A 20745-nucleotide genomic window follows, 5' to 3' on the forward strand; every position below is an offset into this window, starting at 1 on the left:
CTAGACCACCTGTCATAGTTAACATCTAAAAGGTTCGTTACTGCACTGAGCTGTAACGTGCTGACAGATTAGAGATAAACTGTAAAACTTTCTATGATTTAATTTTGACCATGATAAACGTACAGTAAGAGTTGGTACAATAAGAAGAGACTGTTTGGGCATGAACTATTTGGGCATGAGGCATATAGTTTAAATTATGCTAAAAACATGATATGATAATAAATCAAAGTTTAGTTTAACAGAGAGTCTAACTAACAATGGGGTATTTTTCAAAAATGTTGAGCAAACCCAACCCCTCTTGTGGCATGTGCTGTTTAAAAACTTCAGGGGTCGCCACAGAGTACATTTGTATAGTTACACCTTCCATTAGATACAGGTTTGATTAATATAACCATAACGTGATACTCCTGAGAGTTTCAAAAGATATCAAGGGAATATATAGAGATAGATAGATAGATAGAAAATATTTTATGTGACCCCCACCCATCACATAAATGGCAATAAGCTTCATAACATTTTTCCAGATGCAAATGAGCTAAAAACTAATGCCATGAAATAAGTAGATATTTTTAATCAAGGTAATAATAATTAATAATAATAATAATAATCAAAAGTAAAACCTGAATAAGGATGCATCATGTCTGGTCAACATATCAGGCCGTGAAAGTTCATTATTCTGCAACATCAGTTTGTTAGAAATAAAACAAATAAAGAATTTAACATTTTTCAAAATAATTCAATTTCTCTTCTAAATGCCTTCATCCCAGACATTCAGCACTAGATGGCAGTATATCTACTGATAATGATTTGTGTTATGATTGTATACACATGTACAGGGTGTTCACACCTTCCAAACCTTGAAGGTGTTACACATAATAACAGGCCACATATGTCCTAAATTCATTACAAATTGTAAACATGTCTTTTCTGCACCCAGATTAATTACACTTTGATGAGGAAATACCCCAACATATAGTGATTTTTGATCTGTTCGTTACCGACCTACAGGTGAGTCATGCGTTGACTGTAATATGCATGTTGGTACATTTACAGTTACACAGCTGTTATAGCCACTTCCTGTTGCACACATGCACACAAAGAGGAAACACCTCTCAATAAAATAGGTCTAGCACCTTCCCTTTAGAGACATAGAAAGGTTAAAAGTCAAAGTGTAGCACAGGTCATCCTATTCAAAAGCGTTTTCTCCTTCTCCTGGCCATATGTGTTTATATATATTAGTGTGTGACTGTCTGTCTTTTAATAAGAGTGTTAAAAGAGGAATTCCAAGTTTTTATGACCTTAAAACTCAATAAACTTTACACACACTTCAAAACAAGACACACACACACACACAGTGAAGAGGTTTAGGTAAAACCTGATGAGGATGTTTTATCTTTGTATTTGAATGTGACTGTATGAGAGTGTGTGATTATTTGTAGATTCTAGATGGATTTGATTGTGAAATTTCATGCGTGTGTTTGCATGTGCATATAGATATATAGGTACAAGTGTGTGTTAGGGGGTGGGTGTACTGGTGCATGTCAGACAGCAAAGAGCCGCAGTTATCTAGGAATCTGAGCCAAAAGAGCCTCACAAACAGAAGAGAGTGTGCAGGAGAGCGAGAGGGAGGGATAGAGAAGATCAAATAAAAGAGAAAAACAGGAGAGGAGACTCTGACGAGCTCATAGTGAGAAAGAAATACAATGTGTAGGACTCGATAGACTGCAGATGATACTGATCTGAACACAGGAGTGTGGCTAGAGAACATCCTATTGAAGATAAGTAGTATAAAGTAGATACCGGTAGAGTAGAGAGAGAATAGACAGGGAACAGGTGCATAATATCTCTTTGGACTCGTGTTACGGCCTGAGCAGCATGTGTGTGCGGGTTGTGCCCTTGCTTTTGCTAGGAGCATACATGATGTGTGTCTGTGTGCTGTGTCAGAGGGACATCCTGGTGGCCGGGCCACCCAACGGCAGATGTGAGGGGAGCTGCAGTGCAACAGCATCACCCCCTAAAATACATCACCCTCACTCTCAGGACTCGCAAATTAGAAAGACTCCAGTGAACCGCAAAACCACACAGGTAAGCATTACCTAAACATGATCCTTGGTGACAGATCTGAGAGTGTATTACTGGGCACAAATATCTTTAAGTAACATTTTAACAGATTCAACTTTTAAAATTTTTTAGAACGATTTTAAACATGTATTAGTAAACGTTTACATTACCATTAAGATTAATAAATGCTGTAGAAGGATTATTCATTTTTACTTAATTTTAATTTATATACATTCCTGTCTTCATTATTTGCCTGTTGAATAATAATTAATACTGGTTAAATTCAATAGCACACATCCTTAAATATTTCGCATTTAAGACAGCTATATAAGTACAAAAGTACATACTAAGTACTAAGTAGTCATATAATTTATGGGGTTTCTTGAAGCAAATATGTTAATTATGAAGCATATATTTTTTAAATTATGGTTATGCAAGTGTGTCAGAGTGCTGGGCCATTACAACTTTTTAGTCACCTTGTTTTTTTTTACCGAGAATAAAATGAATGAATGAATGAATGCATCAGTGTCATTTTTATAAGAAAATATTTAATGAAATGGAAAAAAATATATAATGAATAAACATGAACAAAATTAACAACTACTGACGCTAAGTTAAAGTGTTAGAATATGGAGAATCTGTATACAATGTAAAATATGGTGATTGAGATGCAAGATGCATGTTCTTTGTGTTTTTATGTCGGTGTATGTTTATATGTGTCCTGCAGGTGTCTGATACATCTGAACGTCTCATCCAGCTTCAGCGCTGTATGCTGCAACATGAATCAGTGGTTGTGAGTCAGGGAGACGGCTCTGACTCACTGGTAGCCTTTCTGGCTCTCATGGCAGCAGTGCTGACAGAATGTGACCTCCACTGCCATAGTCAGAGACTCAGAGAGATGGCCACCAGACTCGGTCATTACATTCCACAACATATAACTCTTACATTTCCTTCTTAAATAAAACGACATGCCTAGATAAAGCATATTAATGTGTGATTCCAATGTGTTAACAGACTAACTACGCTTGCCCTTCATAATTTATTGATTCTTTCATTCCTGCTGTTCTCTCAATTAAGTTAACACCTAATTTACACTCAGCAAACAGTGGTGTTCTTAGGAATGCAAGAAAACTGACCCTTGACAGCCCCAATCTGACCCTCTCATTACCTTTCTCTAACCTTTGTATAACCTCACAACAAACTCTAACCATCCTGAAATAGTCAACTAGCAAATAATCAAACAAATAATAATTTATTAATAAAAACACTCTAAAAATGTAAATGTAAAAATGTTTTGCATCAGATACATTCTCTTTGCTATGTTTTATCTGTTTTTATCATATTGCTTTGTATTTGACAGGGAATCACAGGGAGTTTTCAATCGTAAATCGTTTCTTTTTATGTCCTACAGGGGCGTTATATTCATTTGGGAATATTAGCAATAGTCATTATAATTGTGTTTTTATAGGATGGTTTGTGTTAGAATTCTGTAAGAACATTTCCGTTCTCATTTATTTGGATTGGTTCCAAATCATGATAGGAAATCTTAACAGGAATCCTGTAGAAAATAATGCATTCCTTTATAATTTTTTGACTAAGGGACTTTCTCTTTCGGTCATAGAACGTGTGGTGGGCAAAAATGGGGAGAAAGACTTGCTGCTGTTGCTGAAGAGTATCACAGATTCTAAACCTAATGGCCTCAAACCAAGGACTCCTACAGGTGAGCCACACACACACACACACACACAAAACAAATACCCCACGCAGTCCAGCATACTACTAGGATATTTATTGCACAAATTGTTCACAGATGTTTTGTTTGGGTCTATACGGCAGTGCCTCCCTCTGCAGGGCTTTACCCTCAAGACTGTCATGAGATCTACCAATTAGGAATCAAAGAGAATGGAATCTACACCATACAACCTGATCCAAAGTGGCCAGCGCTAGAGGTACAAACATTAAATGCACAGAAAGTGTACAAGTGTACTATTGTTTTAAAAGCTGGAACCAAACAAACATTCCTGTATATAAAACAGTAGATCATCATCCCAGGGAATGCATCAACTGATAAATAGTATAAATGGCATAAACTGTCTGCCAAATGCATAAATGTAAATGTTGTGAAGTACATTCCACTTGGATTGATATTTTGCAACCTAATACACGTCCAGTGTGACTTAAAGGGATAGTTCACTCAAAAATTAAAAGATGAGATCCAAAGAAGCCAGCGCTAGAGGTACAAACATTAAATGCACAGAAAGTGTACAAGTGTACTATTGTTTTAAAAGCTGGAACCAAACAAACATTCCTGTATATAAAACAGTAGATCATCATCCCAGGGAATGCATCAACTGATAAATAGTATAAATGGCATAAACTGTCTGCCAAATGCATAAATGTAAATGTTGTGAAGTACATTCCACTTGGATTTATATTTTGCAACCTAATACACGTCCAGTGTGACTTAAAGGGATAGTTCACTCAAAAATTAAAAGATGATTTTGAAGATCACTGGTTTGATCACCCGGCATCATCAAAGGGTGATTATCGTCAACTAAAACTATTGAAATATAACTACTGAAATAAAATAAAAACTCAATTCTCAGTTCAGTTCTAATTTCTGTTTAGTTTAAGTTGAAGCACTAAAATTACTAACTGGAAACTAAGACTAAAACTGAAATAAAAATATATTACACCTAAATAGTAATGTAAAAAAAAGAAATAAATTACAAAAGCACAAACAAAATTACTAAAAACATTAACTAAAATTAAATGAAAACTGAAAGTAGGAAAATAAAAGCTATAAAGCCAATTCAAAGTACTAATAAAAACTATAATAGCATATAAATTAAAACATTTTTAAGCTATTTTGTGCTCCAAAAAACACAAGCATGCAGATTGGGAGGATGAGTAAATGATGACAGAATTTTTTAAAAGTTCAGATAGTTTTGGAGGCAACTCTGAGCCTATATGTGTGTTTTCTTTATGACTTGTCCATTCCAGGCCGTGTGTGACATGGTTTCAAATAGCTAAAATAACACCGTGTCCGATTGGAATCCATTGACATGCATTGGATGGACAAATTAACCCCACGGAAACATTTTTAAGCTATTTTGTGCTCCAAAAAACACAAGCATGCAGATTGGGAGGATGAGTAAATGATGACAGAATTTTTAAAAAATTCAGATAGTTTTGGAGGCAACTCTGAGCCTATATGTGTGTTTTCTTTATGACTTGTCCATTCCAGGCCGTGTGTGACATGGTTTCAGCTGGTGGGGGATGGACGGTGTTCCAGCGCCGGTTTGATGGACAAACTGACTTTAACCGAACCTGGCAGGAGTACCGTGATGGATTCGGCTCCCTGCAGACAGAGCACTGGTTAGGGAATGCAGTTCTTTACGCACTAACCGCAAGTGGGCATCACACGCTCCGCATCACTCTCCAAGACTGGCACGACCAGACACGTCATGCTAACTATAACAACTTTAAAGTGGCAGGAGAAAACCAGAGGTATATGCACACATAGACATACTAGTTTCTATTGAAAGACTGGTGTCAAAGCAGAGTTTAAACAAACCATGAAATAGTTCAGTTTCTCATCATGACGCATGTATGTTCTTCTCTCCATAAGGTTCCGTTTAACTGCTCGAGATTATCATGGCGATGCTGGCAATGCATTCAGTTACAGCAAACAGTACAATCACGATGGCCGAGCTTTCAGTACATATGACCAGGATCATGATCGCTACGCTGCTGGTAACTGTGCCCGTTATTATGGTGCAGGCTGGTGGTTTGATTCCTGTTTGGCTGCTAACCTCAATGGACGCTACTATCACGGGCGTTACAGTGGCATCACGGATGGCATCTACTGGGGCACCTGGTATATCCTGACTGACTATCGCACAGGGGAACGATACTCATTCAAGAGTGTTGAAATGAAAACTAGACCAAGGCAGAGCTAAGGAAAATGTTGATATGTAATCATACTCTTGCACTACATATTTCATTTAAATAATGGCTTGTAATTACATAACCCGGACCTGCCATTATATTGAACTTGAGATTTTTAGAGAACTGTATGATATGAGAACACATTTATTTTTGAAAAAATGTCAAATGTAATTTTAAGAAAACTCTTTTACTCAGTGTACATTATCGATTTTCAGTTACAGTTTTTTGAGACGCAAATAAACTATCAAACGCTATTCGTGTTGCAAATACAGGAATTTATTTTTTTCTTTATTCGAAGTCAAAAATCTATTTTTATTGATCTTGCTGTGATCAATTCATATGTGCATATGTTTCTTTTCTTAATCTCGTAATTCTTAATTAAAATGTTCTGAAAATGACTCAAAATGTTCAAAACAACTGAATCTTTTAGTGAAATGACAGGTGACATATGCGATCATTCTCCAATCATTTAGTCTGCTTAAATCCCACCCCTTTCTTATAATTGACTGCAAGCTCTGCATCAGCCAATATGCCTCCATCCAATCAACAACTTGTGAATAGAACCAAGACACTGCCTTACATTTTTCCTTTTTTGATAATCCGTTTTCTCGAGTATGTCATAATACAGAAAAACGATCTGTTGCTACTTTCTTTTATTGTTAAGTTTATTAAACAACTCTATAGAATACTTACCCCATTTTTTTCTGTTGACAAACCTATATAATGACCAATATTCTATATACTGTGCAAATTTTAAGCCTTCACTTTAGGGTCCTGATCACCCCATCAGTGTTTCTTCTGCGAAAATGACTGGCTGACTGCATTTTATACTCGTAGCTAAAATCATTCATAATGCAGAAAGGTCAAAGTTCAACAGGTCTAAGGTGGCCCTTGTGGTTGTGCTGCACTTACAGTGAAATAAAATCCAAAATTATGCATAGAAAAGTTCTCACTCATCATCTGAAATAAACATAAATTTGGTATCAAAAAATAGGTATCATTTGGCTGATCGAAGGCCTTGATTTATGCTCAGCTCATTTCTTCCCATACACTTTCTCTGTTCAGTCTCCAGGTGAACGACTGCCATACCAAAACTATCCTGCCACTGACACATTCTCAAAAGCCATAAATCCTTATCACATCTTTGACTATAAAGGATAACAGTAAACTGTGGACGGATTGGGTTTGGGGTGAAAAAAGCAAAGTTTCTTGTAAGCCACTGCGGTCAGAGTGTTGAGATTTCAGTGCGATGGCATCATAGGTTACAAAATGTACACAAACAAACTCACATACACATGGCATTAATAACCAAGATGGACCTCTGATCCCTGAAAGACAGAAAGTGTGTGTGTTATAGAGGGTGAACAGTGGGAGTGTGAATCTGTTGAATCTGCTCCTTTTAGCCGTATTCACAAAGAGCTGCCAGTCTGTTCAACACGTTCTCAGTATCTATTAATACTCTTTTGCCTATGATCTGCGGACTACCAACCAGATATGATATTTCACATACACATTCAAACACACAGTCATGCCGCAGCACAATGCAGTTTAAAGACTGTTTTCATCCATACAGTTGGATGAGTTTTGTCAGGCCTGTGACTACAGCACACAGAGAACATGGGACATCAGAAAATTATTCTGCACAGGAGTTTAGGGATATTTTTGCTCACAACAGTCTGTCTGTATCTTATACGTAGAAATACAGCTTTATATTGACATATTTTTAAGTATGTACAGACCATGAGGAATTGATGCTCACCCACAAATGCGGATGGCATTGGTACAGGCCTCTTATTTGTGGACATTCAGTCCATCATATGTCATCCGGTTTGTTTGGCTGGCGAATGAATCAAGTTGATCAAAATCAGAACAAATAAACATAGTTACTCTCAATGAAGGCTTCTCTCTTCTCATTTGCACCATCAAGATCACTATGGTGAAGCAGAAGCCAGCTCGGCTGTTACCACAGTATCCTGGCTGAGTGCCTGGCTGGTATGATAAGGAGATAAAAGGAGTGATGGGGAGAGAGATAAAGGGAGAGGGAGAGGGGGAACTAACAGTCTGCAGGCACACAGTCCGGAAACCCAAAGCGGGCAACAGTTACCCAGCACATCCCCTTAAAGCTGAAAACACTCATGCACGCATACACTTACTCTCTTACCACACATTTTTGCATACTGCACATAGTGGAGAAAAGCTTGTGTGCGTTTGTCCCCAAGGAACTTTCAACATCTAGATATTTGTTTCAGAAGCAGACCTTGTTAAAGTTGAAAAGCCACTTAATGTGATGTAATCATTGATATATTGTATTTTCATCATCTAAATAAGATGACACATCTGTATTTGTCATTATTCATGCTAATCAGGCAGGTTAATTGGAAAACAGGCCTGACGTAACCAGGAGGCTGTGTGTTGAGCATGTTGTCTCGGTTCAATGGAAGCGCTATGGTTCAGAAAGGCGAAAATGGCCAGAAGATGGCAGCTTTGAGTTAAAAATTACTGAAAATCTGATCACCAGCCTTTTGGTTTGATTGAAGCATGCTAAAGGTGCTCAGTGACGTCTCAGTAGAAGTCCATTATAACTAAACATAATGGGAACAACTGCTGATTATCACCTAATCCAAATATGAATAAAAATATAGCCTGAAATCCAAGAGTCGAGTTGCTCTTGTCCCCATCGCTTTTTTTTTTTAGCTTACTCTTTTCTTTCATATTAATTTTGTCCTACTGCCATGCACTTACACAACCAAAACACACTAATACATTTAATACGGCACTACACTAATACATAGCAGTGACTTTGCTTGTGATCTTGTGAACTGTCACTTTTAAATTTTTAGAAATCTAATTTAACCAGAGAGACCTATTTTCATGCTGATTTAAAGGTATAAACATTCATTTGAATGTCAGAATAAAGTTGTATTGTGACATCAGTTTTGAAATATCTAATAACTTGCTCTTGAGCACATGATATGAACAGGAAACTCCATGCTAGGGCTTCCCAACTATGAATAAAAAGATGCTGGAATCTAGCTTTGGCTAATTCACCTTCATTGGGCCTTTAAGGCGAACTACTAACTTACTAGCATCACAAAATACACCTGACTCCATCTCTAAAAGATTTTATACAGGCATACATTCTTAGCATATTCACAATTAATAATTTAAGATCGAAGTACGCTAATTTTGAAAGTATCCTGGCTGAAATCTGAAGCATCAGCTCTAATATGTGTGTGATGTTGCTCTGGTAGTTTTCTGCACAGAGTGGATTAAAGAATATAAAGTTTGTTTGTGTGTGACATTAAATTAATTGGTTGCTTTGCACTTAATGAATGTTACACGTGAGTAAAGGCAAGTGTCCGTTACAGCACCTGTCCATCTGTCTGAAGAGGGATGTGCATGTGTATGACACAGATTGCGGTGCACCAGCGCTCCGTTTCATACCGGAATTCAGCCAGCAGCCCTGTATCCTGATGTGGTGAAAACCAGGCCTGCAAGGCATTCTGGGTATGGGAGGGGGAGAGGGTTATTCACACTACAACATCTTCACACACATTCACTATCATTCACAAACAGATGCACAAAATGTACACACACACACACACACACACACACACACTAAAGTCCATATGAAATATCCACATTATCCAATTCAGGACAAAAGTATGGTTTCAGATATCATTAATTTCACAATCTTGTCAAAAAAGTAAATATCATAATGAAAAAATGCATCCATTTCATAATTAAAGTCCTTAAATAACTGTAATCTGATTATATATGTGTAAATCTGTATATTATTTCTTTACAGAATAAAAAGTATAAACAATTGCAGATGTGATTTGTAAAACAAAAACAAAAAAATTGACATAAATGGTCCGGCCTTAAAAAACCAAAACACTCAATCTCAGTGAAAGTAAAATCAAGGTAATGACTGTTATGACTGTGGATATATTGTGGGCAGTTTAATATTCCTTTCTGGTCTTTTGCCTGAGAAAGGGAAAAGATGACTGACAGATTGTTACTGCAGTATGCTGTTAATACTGCCTTCCTGATACTCTTTTGCAGAGGAAATGAACAGGCAATTAAGGGATCACGGGGCTGCATTGTTTAGCTTACATTGTCAAGTGGAGAGAGAGAAAGTGAGAGTGAGAGGAGGGCAGTGAGAATAAGAGCGAGTTCCAGGTTAAAATGTTCATCATACAGGTTTTATGAAATCTTAAGATTTGTTCAAACTGCTCCATCAGATGCAGAAGGAACACAACAAAAGATTGCACAATGGATCACTTGGTCATCCTAGTGAGCTGACTCCATAATATATACATGTACTGGAAATAATTCAGTGCTGCTCTTTACCCTCTTGAGCCTTTTGATTACTTAAAATCTGAAGCATGAGGAAGGATTGTTTTCTTTACAGAAACCAAAACCAAACCAAAGTTGACCAAAGTCATTTTAATCTTTAATCACATACATAACAAATATATAGCACACCACTTCATTTACAGATCGATTTATGTCAAATTTACGTGCCAAATGACTGCAGTTGTCCAATTTTGAATGGCAATAACGACAAGCGCTTTGAAGGAATGTCATCTCTCTCTCTCATTCACCCTGCCTGACTCACTTTCCCTCTCTCTCTCATCAAAGTGATGGAAAGATCTTATGAGAGATCTTAGGTGGTCAGCGGTTTCGTGTTGTCATTGACCGCGCACGAGACGCATCTGCCGAGACAGACAATACGCGCGCACTGGCCAGAAACTTATTCCCTGAATTATTAAAGATCAGGAGAAGTCGATGGAGGACGTTGCATTGCATTGCTTCGTAGAGGGGAAAAAAGAATACTCACCTCACCTGTAGCATGCGCAGGTTTCTCCAGGCGCTACATCAGTTTCAATGGCAACCCAATGCGGTCTGTATTATTTGATATATAGTTTTCAGAGAATTAATATAAATGTAGGACTACATATAAATTTTATACTAATACTATAAATGTGTACAAATTATTTGTTTTTTTTCTTAATGTAAACTTTAAGTGTTACCAATTAGTGACTTATCCATTCGCGCGAAGCTACAGGATGCTGCTGTGTGAAATGTACAACTACTAGCAGCGCAGACCTGCAGCGAAACGAATGGATAAAGAGACGCGTGGGGTAAATTGGAGTTTCAGGTGTCAAGCTGGAAAAAAGGCGAACTCTAATTGGCTAGAAAATCATTTATGCTGAAGGGAGGAGTCCTGTCTCATATACAACTCTTTTACACACTGATTTTTGACTAGTCGCTAGTGTGACTACCTGTGGCGATCATCCTTATCCTCACAGGCACGAGTAGGTACTTTTTGAGCCGTAGGCACGTTATGGAGTGACGAGATAAGAAGGTCGGTTACTCTTCTTGGACTATTTTTTCAAACTCTGCTTTTCTTCCAACGCACAGGATTTGGTTTCGAACATTATCTGAGGATCTACCTCAGTGCACACCAACACACATAGCTGGGGTAATCAGCTGTGGTGGCATTTTTGTGATCTTTGCACGCGCGACATACGCGCAAACTCCTGACTTAATAGGCTATTTATATAGTCATTTAGGCTTACGCACTCATATGCGTACTTAATCATTTAGGCTTATATTCAAGACATTCAAGAAAACAACACTTTGGAAAAACATACTCGCTGGATGAACTTGGAATAACTTTTCAAAAAAAGGTTAAGTTTGTTTTTTCACCGCTCACGTAAACTTGCATCCCTGTCCTACGGGAGAGCAGATGATGGAGCTCCCTGCGGAGCCCCGGTGGATGATGCATGCCCATCATTCAGCCTTAATGGGTACCTCAGACTCGGTGTCTCCGCACGCTGGTTTAGGACATCATTCGGGATATATGGAGACAGGTGCCCCATTATTACCACCAGACGAGGTGGATGTATTTCTCAGTCATTTGGACTCTCAAGGAAACCCCTATTATCACTCACACGGGTCCCACTCTCATACTCGTGCACGAATGTCTTACAGTCAAACGCATGGTGAGTGGGCCTGGAGTTCTGTCATTTTTTTCTTAATTACAATTATTAGTTTTTTATTGTCAGTGTAACAGCACAATTTTGAGATCGAAGGATATGCTTTTTTTACTGCATCACTTTTTTTCTTTCTTTTTTTTCTAATCGGATCCATGCTTTATCTGCTTCTATCACGCTTTCATATAGTATTCCAACAGAAAATTACTTTTGTTATTATTATTAAATAATGGTATGGTAGTGTAGGCTAATTCTGTGATATCAGTTTCAATGAACACAAGCTCCAATTCAGTTTGACGACTCTTAATAAACTGGATTGGAGTATTAAGTAGGCTATATTAAGTAGCCTAAGTGTATTTACAAATGTCACAAATTAAATATACGATTATTATTTTAATATTGTACATTTAAATGTGTTATATAATATCATATTAATAGACCGTATTAGATTAGGCTATATTAATGTCTGTTTTAACGAATGTATACATTTAGCCTAAGTATAGTAGGCCTATTTAAGAAACAAAAACCATGACACGCGTTTTGAATCAAATTCGTTTCGCGGAAATTAAAATAACATCTGACAAAGAAGAAAATAATTATAATGGTTTCAAATAGGCTATTTTGAGATATTAATTCTAATTCCAATTGATAGTAATCGGTTCGCTTTTCCAATCTGGCCTCCCACAACAAGTTTTAATTTGTCAATCACTTTTGATAGTTGCGATTTAAAACATTTTCGAGTTTCCTCATTTGGATTGCGTAATACCTACTTTTTAACTAGTGTTTTTTGCAGTGTGGTTAAACGTGGATAAAAATTTGAATCGAATTGACTTTTAACTATCTACGTGTATATATTTTTCCTCTCCTTTTGGCAGCACGGTTTACGGGTGGCTCAATGTGTCGACCTCACCTTATCCACACTCAAGGTCTCTCTATACTGGACAACAACAAATCGACTTTTTCGGCGGCGCAGCACCACAGCACATGGACCGTCAGCCACCTGGGCAAAGCGGTTCTGCATTCAGCAGGCGCCGACAACGCAAACACCCTGTACACCGGCACCGGTACGCCTGGCCCGGCTTCGATGCCTTGCCTGTCAATGACTCAACACTGCAGCCCTCAGCTCTACTGCCTGCCCCCTACTCCACCCAAAGATGCGTCCCCCGACCCTGCTTGTACTTCTGTGAGGGACACTGGGAAGTACCATCTCCATCTTGTCGACGGGATGAAGATGGAGTGCTCCAGTCCAATCCGTGGCAATCTGGCACAAACTACAACTATACCTTCATATTCCGATTACGCTCTATCTGGAGCGCACGAGTACCCAAGCAGTGTGTTTTACTCCAGAGGTCTGCTCGGGAGCAGCGCGAGCAACATGACGTCAAAATGCAAAAGCAAAAGCCGCGCTTTCTCAGGTAAAGTTCAGAGTTCATAGTTCAAATTAACAGTGGAATTTACAAGAGATTAATTGTCTAACTTTAAACATACGGTAAATGATCCAAACATAGTGTTAATGTAATAGTATAATTTCAGTACCTAATGAACGTTCTATTTTATAATAATTTTATGGAGCAGTATATGCTTTGGTATTGCTATATAAATTATAAATACATGGACACTGTAATGTGTTGCCATAACTTTGTTGCAGTAGGCACAGTTTGTGCATCTGGATTGAAATAAAGGAAAATGCACTTTATTACAATAATAGCTAAATACAATATATACAATATTAATATCTAAAAATATTCTGTAGAAGTAATCTGACCATATAGATTACAGATTATTTTTATATTTATATTTAATAACATGTATGCAGAACCCATTTTAATTAGTTTTATTTCTGCTTTTTGACACAGTAGTAATAATTCGACTAAAAACATAATTTGCATTATTAGTATTTTTTTTATTTAGAATGGCATAAATAATAACAATAATTATACAAGTACTGTGCTGTGTTATTTAGGGCCCAAAAGTATAAAAGTTTGAATATCTGTAAAACAAATATCAAATTGGTTATCTATCTCTACATATAATAAATAATGTAGGCATGAATAAGTTGTTTATGTTTTTTTTATTTCCTCTCTCCTCATTTTGTTCATCTCTTTTGTGCATAATTTGTGCCTGAAGGGCGTGAATGTGTGAACTGTGGAGCTACATCAACTCCTCTGTGGCGGAGAGATGGAACAGGTCATTATCTCTGTAATGCATGTGGACTCTATCACAAGATGAACGGCCAGAACCGACCACTCATCAGACCTAAGCGCCGACTGGTAAGTGCCACACACATACACACCTTCACATAAACACAGTTCAAGTTTGAGTTTAGAATCTTTCTGTATAATGAAGAAATGATTTTTTAAGTCATTGCCTAAATGTTAGCGAAAAATAAAACAGCTGATGTATGTGGAACTCTAGACAGTATTAACACTTCAGGAAAAACTGTCATATGTTGTAGTGTTTCATTTTCTGTAATATTGTGCCCATGTAATGCACTGCAGAGAATGTGTACAGACAAAGTGAGAAGGAGAGAAAAGGAGTGAAAGGCATTAGTCTCTGTGTGTGTAATGGACCACTGAGTTTCCATGGCCCTATTGACAGGTTTAAATAGCAAGTAATGAATTAGAATTCAGTGTAAATTTGACCAGAAATCAGATACTTGTTGTATTCCTGGCAGGCCTATCATTTTACCTTATTTTGTGTATTCCATGCTTGTAATGTTATAAATTCCTGTCCACCAAATATATGTGTATGCTGAAGAATTTCATGATTTTAAATATAAGCTGAAAAATGTCACTGTTCGACTGAATTTCACATTCATGAAAGTCCAGTGTAATTGTTAAGCACAGAGCAGCTGCAGAACTACCGTCACTGAAGGGAAACGTAATAAATCAGCTTGAAAGCTTGACTGCATCTGTGTATTTTGTGTGACCCTCCATTTAGAGCGTATTAGCTGTAAATTAGGCTGACTAGCTTCATGTCTTATTCTTTAGTGAGTGTGTGACGAGTGCTTCTGCATCAGCTACAGGTCGTATATTTGAAGAGTGCCTGCAGAACATTTGTTTCCTTGGCAGGATGTCTGCCCGGTACCGATAACTTTGTGAGACCCAAAACCGCTTCCTTTTGCAGTTGTTTTCTTTTGGCATGTTGAGAATCTACGATTTCTGTATAGTTATGTGAATTTATGGCATTTAAGGTTGTACTTCTGTTTGACATGAGAGTCTGAGAGTCAAGTTAAAGTTAAGATTCTGAAGTCAGCATCATCCTGTTTCTTTATTCATTTCTTTATTCCTTAATTAAGTTGGCTGTTTTTCTTTATCATTTTAGTATGTTTTAGTAGTATTTTCTTGCCTATTAAAATAATTAATTAAAAATAATATTTTTATAATACTTAAGCAATACACATATACTCTTCTCTTACTTTATAAGACAAAGCTCCATTCAGTTTGTGAGTGTTGAGAAAAGAATATTGTAAAGACAGACCAGTATATATCTTAAGATGCCATTGTATTGGTTTGTCAGTTGTGTCAGTAATATTAATGTAATGTTGTCACAATTATAAAGGAACATTTTCTGTGTATCTCTGTCGGCCAGCCTACGTCCAAAAGAAAAGGACAGAGCACTATGCTCTTCTACATTTTCTGACGTTCCACACAGGATTTGGACCAGCAATTTTCATATTATTGCTAGGGTCTAACTGTGGCTCCATTCATCATCAGTCTATATATATATATCACATTTTTTTTTAATGACTTACGTAAATCTTAAATGTTATTTTAGAATTTTAAAATATATGTAGAATTTCACAGTCATAAATTTATATTTGATTTACTAGACAAATATAAATATAAACATTTGCGGCATCAGAACTGCCATTTCATCTTCAATGCCAGAGCGACCGAATTTTCCATAGCTTCAGGCTTTGCTAATTGGGCAATTTTTTTTTGTCTTTCCTGTTCAACTATATTTTTATTCACAAGCTTTATTTTTTCCTCATTGCTCAGTTACTTCCCATCAACCAGGTGTTTTCATATTTCTTTTTATGTTTTTTTATGTTGCAGTCAGCATCTAGACGAGCAGGCACCTGTTGTGCCAACTGCCAGACTGGGACCACTACACTTTGGAGACGTAATGCCAATGGAGAACCCGTCTGTAATGCTTGTGGTCTGTACTACAAACTACACAATGTGAGTAAATGTTTACATGTCTAGACTTACCGTAACACTTTGTATATACAGACTACACCAAAATGAAGGACAGAATCACATTTCTGCTTACATATATGTTGAATTTCCACTTGTAAGGGGTTTATATATGTTGTTTGCATTAAATAATGATCTAGTTTGCACCTAAAATGGATTCTTTTTAATGTTGAATATGCTTGCATTCCATTTTTAAAACATTAAATAGCATAATTATTGTATAAATTGTTTATAGCGTGTATATCTGTGTTTGCGAATTCAGGTGAACCGTCCACTTACTATGAAGAAAGATGGGATCCAGACACGCAATAGAAAAATGTCGGGCAAACCTAAGAAGAGAAGAGGAGAACACTTTCAGCAATTTGACAGTTGTGTGCATGAGAAACCATCCACCTTCAGCCACATGGCTAACATGCCCCACCCCTTCAATATGACCCAACCAATCCAATTACATCCTGCATTCAGTCACAGCAGCTTAGTCACTGCTATAGGCTGAGAGACACTTGTAGAAGATACCATACTTAATGAACACATTAACTGCATTTTTCAGTTTTAATGTTCAGGTCAAGGACATTTTATTAATGTTTCAGACTTGGGTTCAAATGTTCATTATGCAAATCTCAAAATTCTATTCATTCTTGATTTAAAAGTTGCACTTTATTTTGTGGATTTCTGAAATGTGAATTAAACCAACCCAGAATCCAACTGTAGTACACCAAGAGTTTAATTAATTTGCCAGCTTTCCATTAATAATAAATATCCCCTATTTATTCAAATATAATCACAAGTACAAAAACGTTTATGTCATCTATAGCATTGCACTCTATCTTATGCAACTGTGAAGTACGAAGGAGAAGCCCTCCATTTTAAAAGTCATAATATAAACCAAATATTTAGGACTGTCCCTAAACCATTTGTAATTATATAACTATTTCTTTAATTTATTTTTTCTTTGTTCTTATTTTCAAGCTTTATATATGAACTAGTATCAACATCAATAGTATCAATTCATATTTTCTGTATACACATGCATTTAATACACGTTCAAACACTCAAAACACTTTTGTTTTATTGTGTACTCATTTTAAATTGTAGTTAATAAATGATTTAAACAGAATTTTTTTATGTGAGTTCTTGCCATACTTGTAAAAACATTATTAAATTGAGATGCTACAAACATATACAAACAATGCAAAAGTGTGGCCTTACACTCCTGTGCGCTTGCAAACACTTATCAGCATGCTGACTGGACACAAACAGTGAGTGAAGAGCAGGCCTCTAGAGAGACAAGAGGAAATGGAGAGATGAGATAAAGATGGAAGAGCAGAGAAAGTCTTCAGGGTTTGTTTTTAGGAGACCTGGAAAAGACCAGCCATCATTACTATTCCTGCTACTTTGTCAGTTGTACATTGTGTCTGGTGCTTAGATTCCAACAGTTAATAAATGATTTAAACCGAATTTTTTTATGTGAGTTCTTGCCATACTTGTAAAAACATTATTAAATTGAGATGCTACAAACATACAAACAATGCAAAAGTGTGGCCTTACACTCCTGTGCGCTTGCAAACACTTATCAGCATGCTGACTGGACACAAACAGTGAGTGAAGAGCAGGCCTCTAGAGAGACAAGAGGAAATGGAGAGATGAGATAAAGATGGAAGAGCAGAGAAAGTCTTCAGGGTTTGTTTTTAGGAGACCTGGAAAAGACCAGCCATCATTACTATTCCTGCTACTTTGTCAGTTGTACATTGTGTCTGGTGCTTAGATTCCAACATGTCACAAAAGTATGTGCAGCTTGCCAATAGCTCAGGCATCTTGTTTGAAATCACTTTCCTAAACTGTAATTCAGGAAATTATTGTACATAGCGGATTATTTAAAAGAAATGTAAATCCATATGACTAGGATGGTGCAATACATGACATGACCAGAAGCTATATGGCTTGATTGTATGAACTATAATTCATTACACTAACTGCACCGTAATATAAAACAAGACAAGTGAAGCACATATAAATTATTTTGACAATGTTGCAAGTAAAATAATAAAGTTGCACTGATTTATAGATTATGCATTTTATATACAAAACAAATCTAAAGAAAATATCGCAAAATTAAATGTATAAATACATTTGTTTTATATACTTATCAATTGATCTGATAAATCTTAATCGAAATCTAACTTAAGTAATGGTAAAAAATTTATAGCCTGAATGCACTGTAAGTCACTTTGGATAAAAGCGTCTGCTAAATTATAAATTATTATTAATTATTATTATTATTATTATTATAATGATCATCTTCTTAAGAGTGTGTTGCAAGGTTTGTATTATTTATTTTCTAGGCCAGAGTAAATACCCATGGGATATGAGATTATATCTAAAAAAGATTTTATCTCTGATTCTTCAGTTGTATTAGAACACTATCCTGTCTTTCTATATCCAATCAATCAATCAAAATTCAGCATTGCCATTTTAGGAATAAAAAATATTTTAAAATATATTAAAATAGAAAACAGTTATTTAAAATTGTACAATATTTTGATCAAATAAATGCAACCTTGTTAAAAAAAAAGAGACCTCTTTCAAAAACATCTTAATCTTACCAACCCTAAACTTTTGAACGCTAGTGTATATATAGCATAGTTTTACTGTATATATATATTTGTTAATAACATATGCATAGTATGTTTGTACAATCTGACCTAACAGATGTAGCTGTTTGCAAACATTCAGTCAGAAAACTGGGACACAACAGAACCCTCCCATATAACAGGCCAACCCACATTCAACCCCTTTCAGTCTGTCTTTTCTTTGCTTCTCCTAATCTTTCTGTATAGCAGGTAAATTAATTCATCCTCTGTCTCAGAACAATCACTTATTTTAAATGACAAACCAACTGTGAGCGCTCAGTTCCCCTCTCCAGGGACAGTTTGTGTGATGTGAGGTGGTGTATGTGTATTACTGCCATCCTCCTGGAACAGCGTAACAGATCTGCTTACTTCTCTTTCCCTCCTCTCTTTCTCCAATCTTTTATTTTCCCTGTCCTAGTGGTTTTGTCCTAAGAGAAACCTTAGAGGCAGGAAAGTAGGCCGGAGGCAGGAGGGGAGTCTAAATACACTGTTACAAGTTCTCTGGCTCAATAACAGTAAATATACAGACATACTTGTTAAATCAAGAGGTTATAATGATCAAATTATGCCATATATTGGAGGTCTGAACTCAATACAGAATATCTTATCTCAATGAACTAAACTAAAACTGCAAATGTTTACATGTCTAATGAAATACATTTTAAACAGAAATTAAGAAATAATATAAAGCCGTTTGCAGCAAATTTCAGTCAACCAAATTCACAAGCAAAATATTCTAGCAAACCACTATGGATAGTTTGTGCCAGAAGATTACAGAAAGAAAGTTTATTTTCTTAAAGAGAAACTCTATCATGTAGAGTTTCTTAAAGAGAAACTCTATAATAAAAAAGAATGGTAAATAAACATGATGGACGTCAAATAAACATGAAGCCAATGAGAAAGTTAAGTTGAAATGTGTAGACAAAGAGTTATAGATAGAGCTGTATAGAGAAGGAACAATGGCAAAAATGAAGCGGTGAAAATGAAAAAAAAGAGCAGGCCGGCTAAAGATTTAAGATAAGTTGGCTGACAGACAAATATTTGTAAAATATGCAGAAAGAGAAAGAAAGAGAAAGAAAGAGAGAGAGAGAAAGAGAGAAAGAAAGAACGAAAGAAAGAAAGAAAGAAAGAAAAAGGAAGATGATACAGATTTATAGAATCTACTGATATTTTTGAGAAACTAAATCACACACGAGCAAAATCTGGACACACTTTTTGAACAACACAAAGCCAGCTCTTTCAGTGAGCTGCTATTGTGTTTTTATTGTTCCGATTGAATAAACCCAAAGGCATATGGGTATAATAGGACTCACATTGCTACAGTAATCTGAGAGATGTATTGTGTGACAGCTGGGTCATTAGAACCTCAACTGTAATTAGTAAACATATTGAAACCCACACTATACACCCTACATGTGTACACATGCTACCCTTGGTATATATTATATAGTGTATATGTGACCCTGGACCACAAAACCAGACTTAAGTGTAACTTTTTCGAAAAATTGAGATTTATACATATAAATAAGCTTTCCATTGATGCATGGTTTGTTAGGATAGGACAATATTTGGCCAAGATACAACTATTTGAAAATCTGGAATCTGAGGGTGCAAAAAAATCTAAATATTGAGAAAATCGCCTTTAAAGTTGTCCAAATGAAGTTCTTAGCAATGCATATTACTAATCAAAAATTAAGTTTTGATATATTTATGGCAGAATGCAGATCCAGACGTTGCATATGCGCCAGAATAATATTTAGGTTTTTAGTGTACATTAAATGTGAAAAATGTGTAAGGATGGCAAAGGGGTTTAAATGGAGAGGTTGATAGATATTCTGCTCCATTATTGTAATGTATTGATGTTATCAAACTAATTCAAGCCATTAATGGACCATGGAACCA

At 36.2% G+C, this 20745-nt stretch overlaps 2 protein-coding genes and 1 long non-coding RNA gene across 3 annotated transcripts; 2 read left to right on the forward strand and 1 right to left on the reverse strand.

Annotated features, from left to right (window-relative positions):
• Positions 1-1875: 1875 nt before the first annotated feature.
• On the forward strand, positions 1876-6094 carry LOC107712072 (fibroleukin). The gene is made up of 6 exons (XM_016517197.1): positions 1876-2085; positions 2789-2975; positions 3683-3781; positions 3898-4010; positions 5309-5571; positions 5693-6094. The coding sequence occupies exons 1-6, from the start codon at positions 1876-1878 to the stop codon at positions 6021-6023; spliced, it is 1203 nt and encodes a 400-aa protein (XP_016372683.1). The 3' UTR covers positions 6024-6094.
• On the reverse strand, positions 5288-16544 carry LOC107712073 (uncharacterized). Its single transcript, XR_001636761.1, has 3 exons — positions 16493-16544; positions 9384-9515; positions 5288-5422 (listed from the first exon to the last, which is right to left on the reverse strand). It is a non-coding gene; the product is annotated as an uncharacterized LOC107712073 (long non-coding RNA).
• On the forward strand, positions 11768-16709 carry LOC107712071 (GATA-binding factor 2-like). The gene is made up of 5 exons (XM_016517196.1): positions 11768-12023; positions 12890-13429; positions 14142-14284; positions 16073-16198; positions 16476-16709. The coding sequence occupies exons 1-5, from the start codon at positions 11768-11770 to the stop codon at positions 16707-16709; spliced, it is 1299 nt and encodes a 432-aa protein (XP_016372682.1).
• Positions 16710-20745: the final 4036 nt, after the last annotated feature.

The sequence above is a fragment of the Sinocyclocheilus rhinocerous genome, unplaced genomic scaffold, assembly GCF_001515625.1.
Source record: "Sinocyclocheilus rhinocerous isolate Xijiao unplaced genomic scaffold, SAMN03320098_v1.1 scaffold1710, whole genome shotgun sequence".
Lineage (NCBI taxonomy): Eukaryota > Metazoa > Chordata > Actinopteri > Cypriniformes > Cyprinidae > Sinocyclocheilus > Sinocyclocheilus rhinocerous.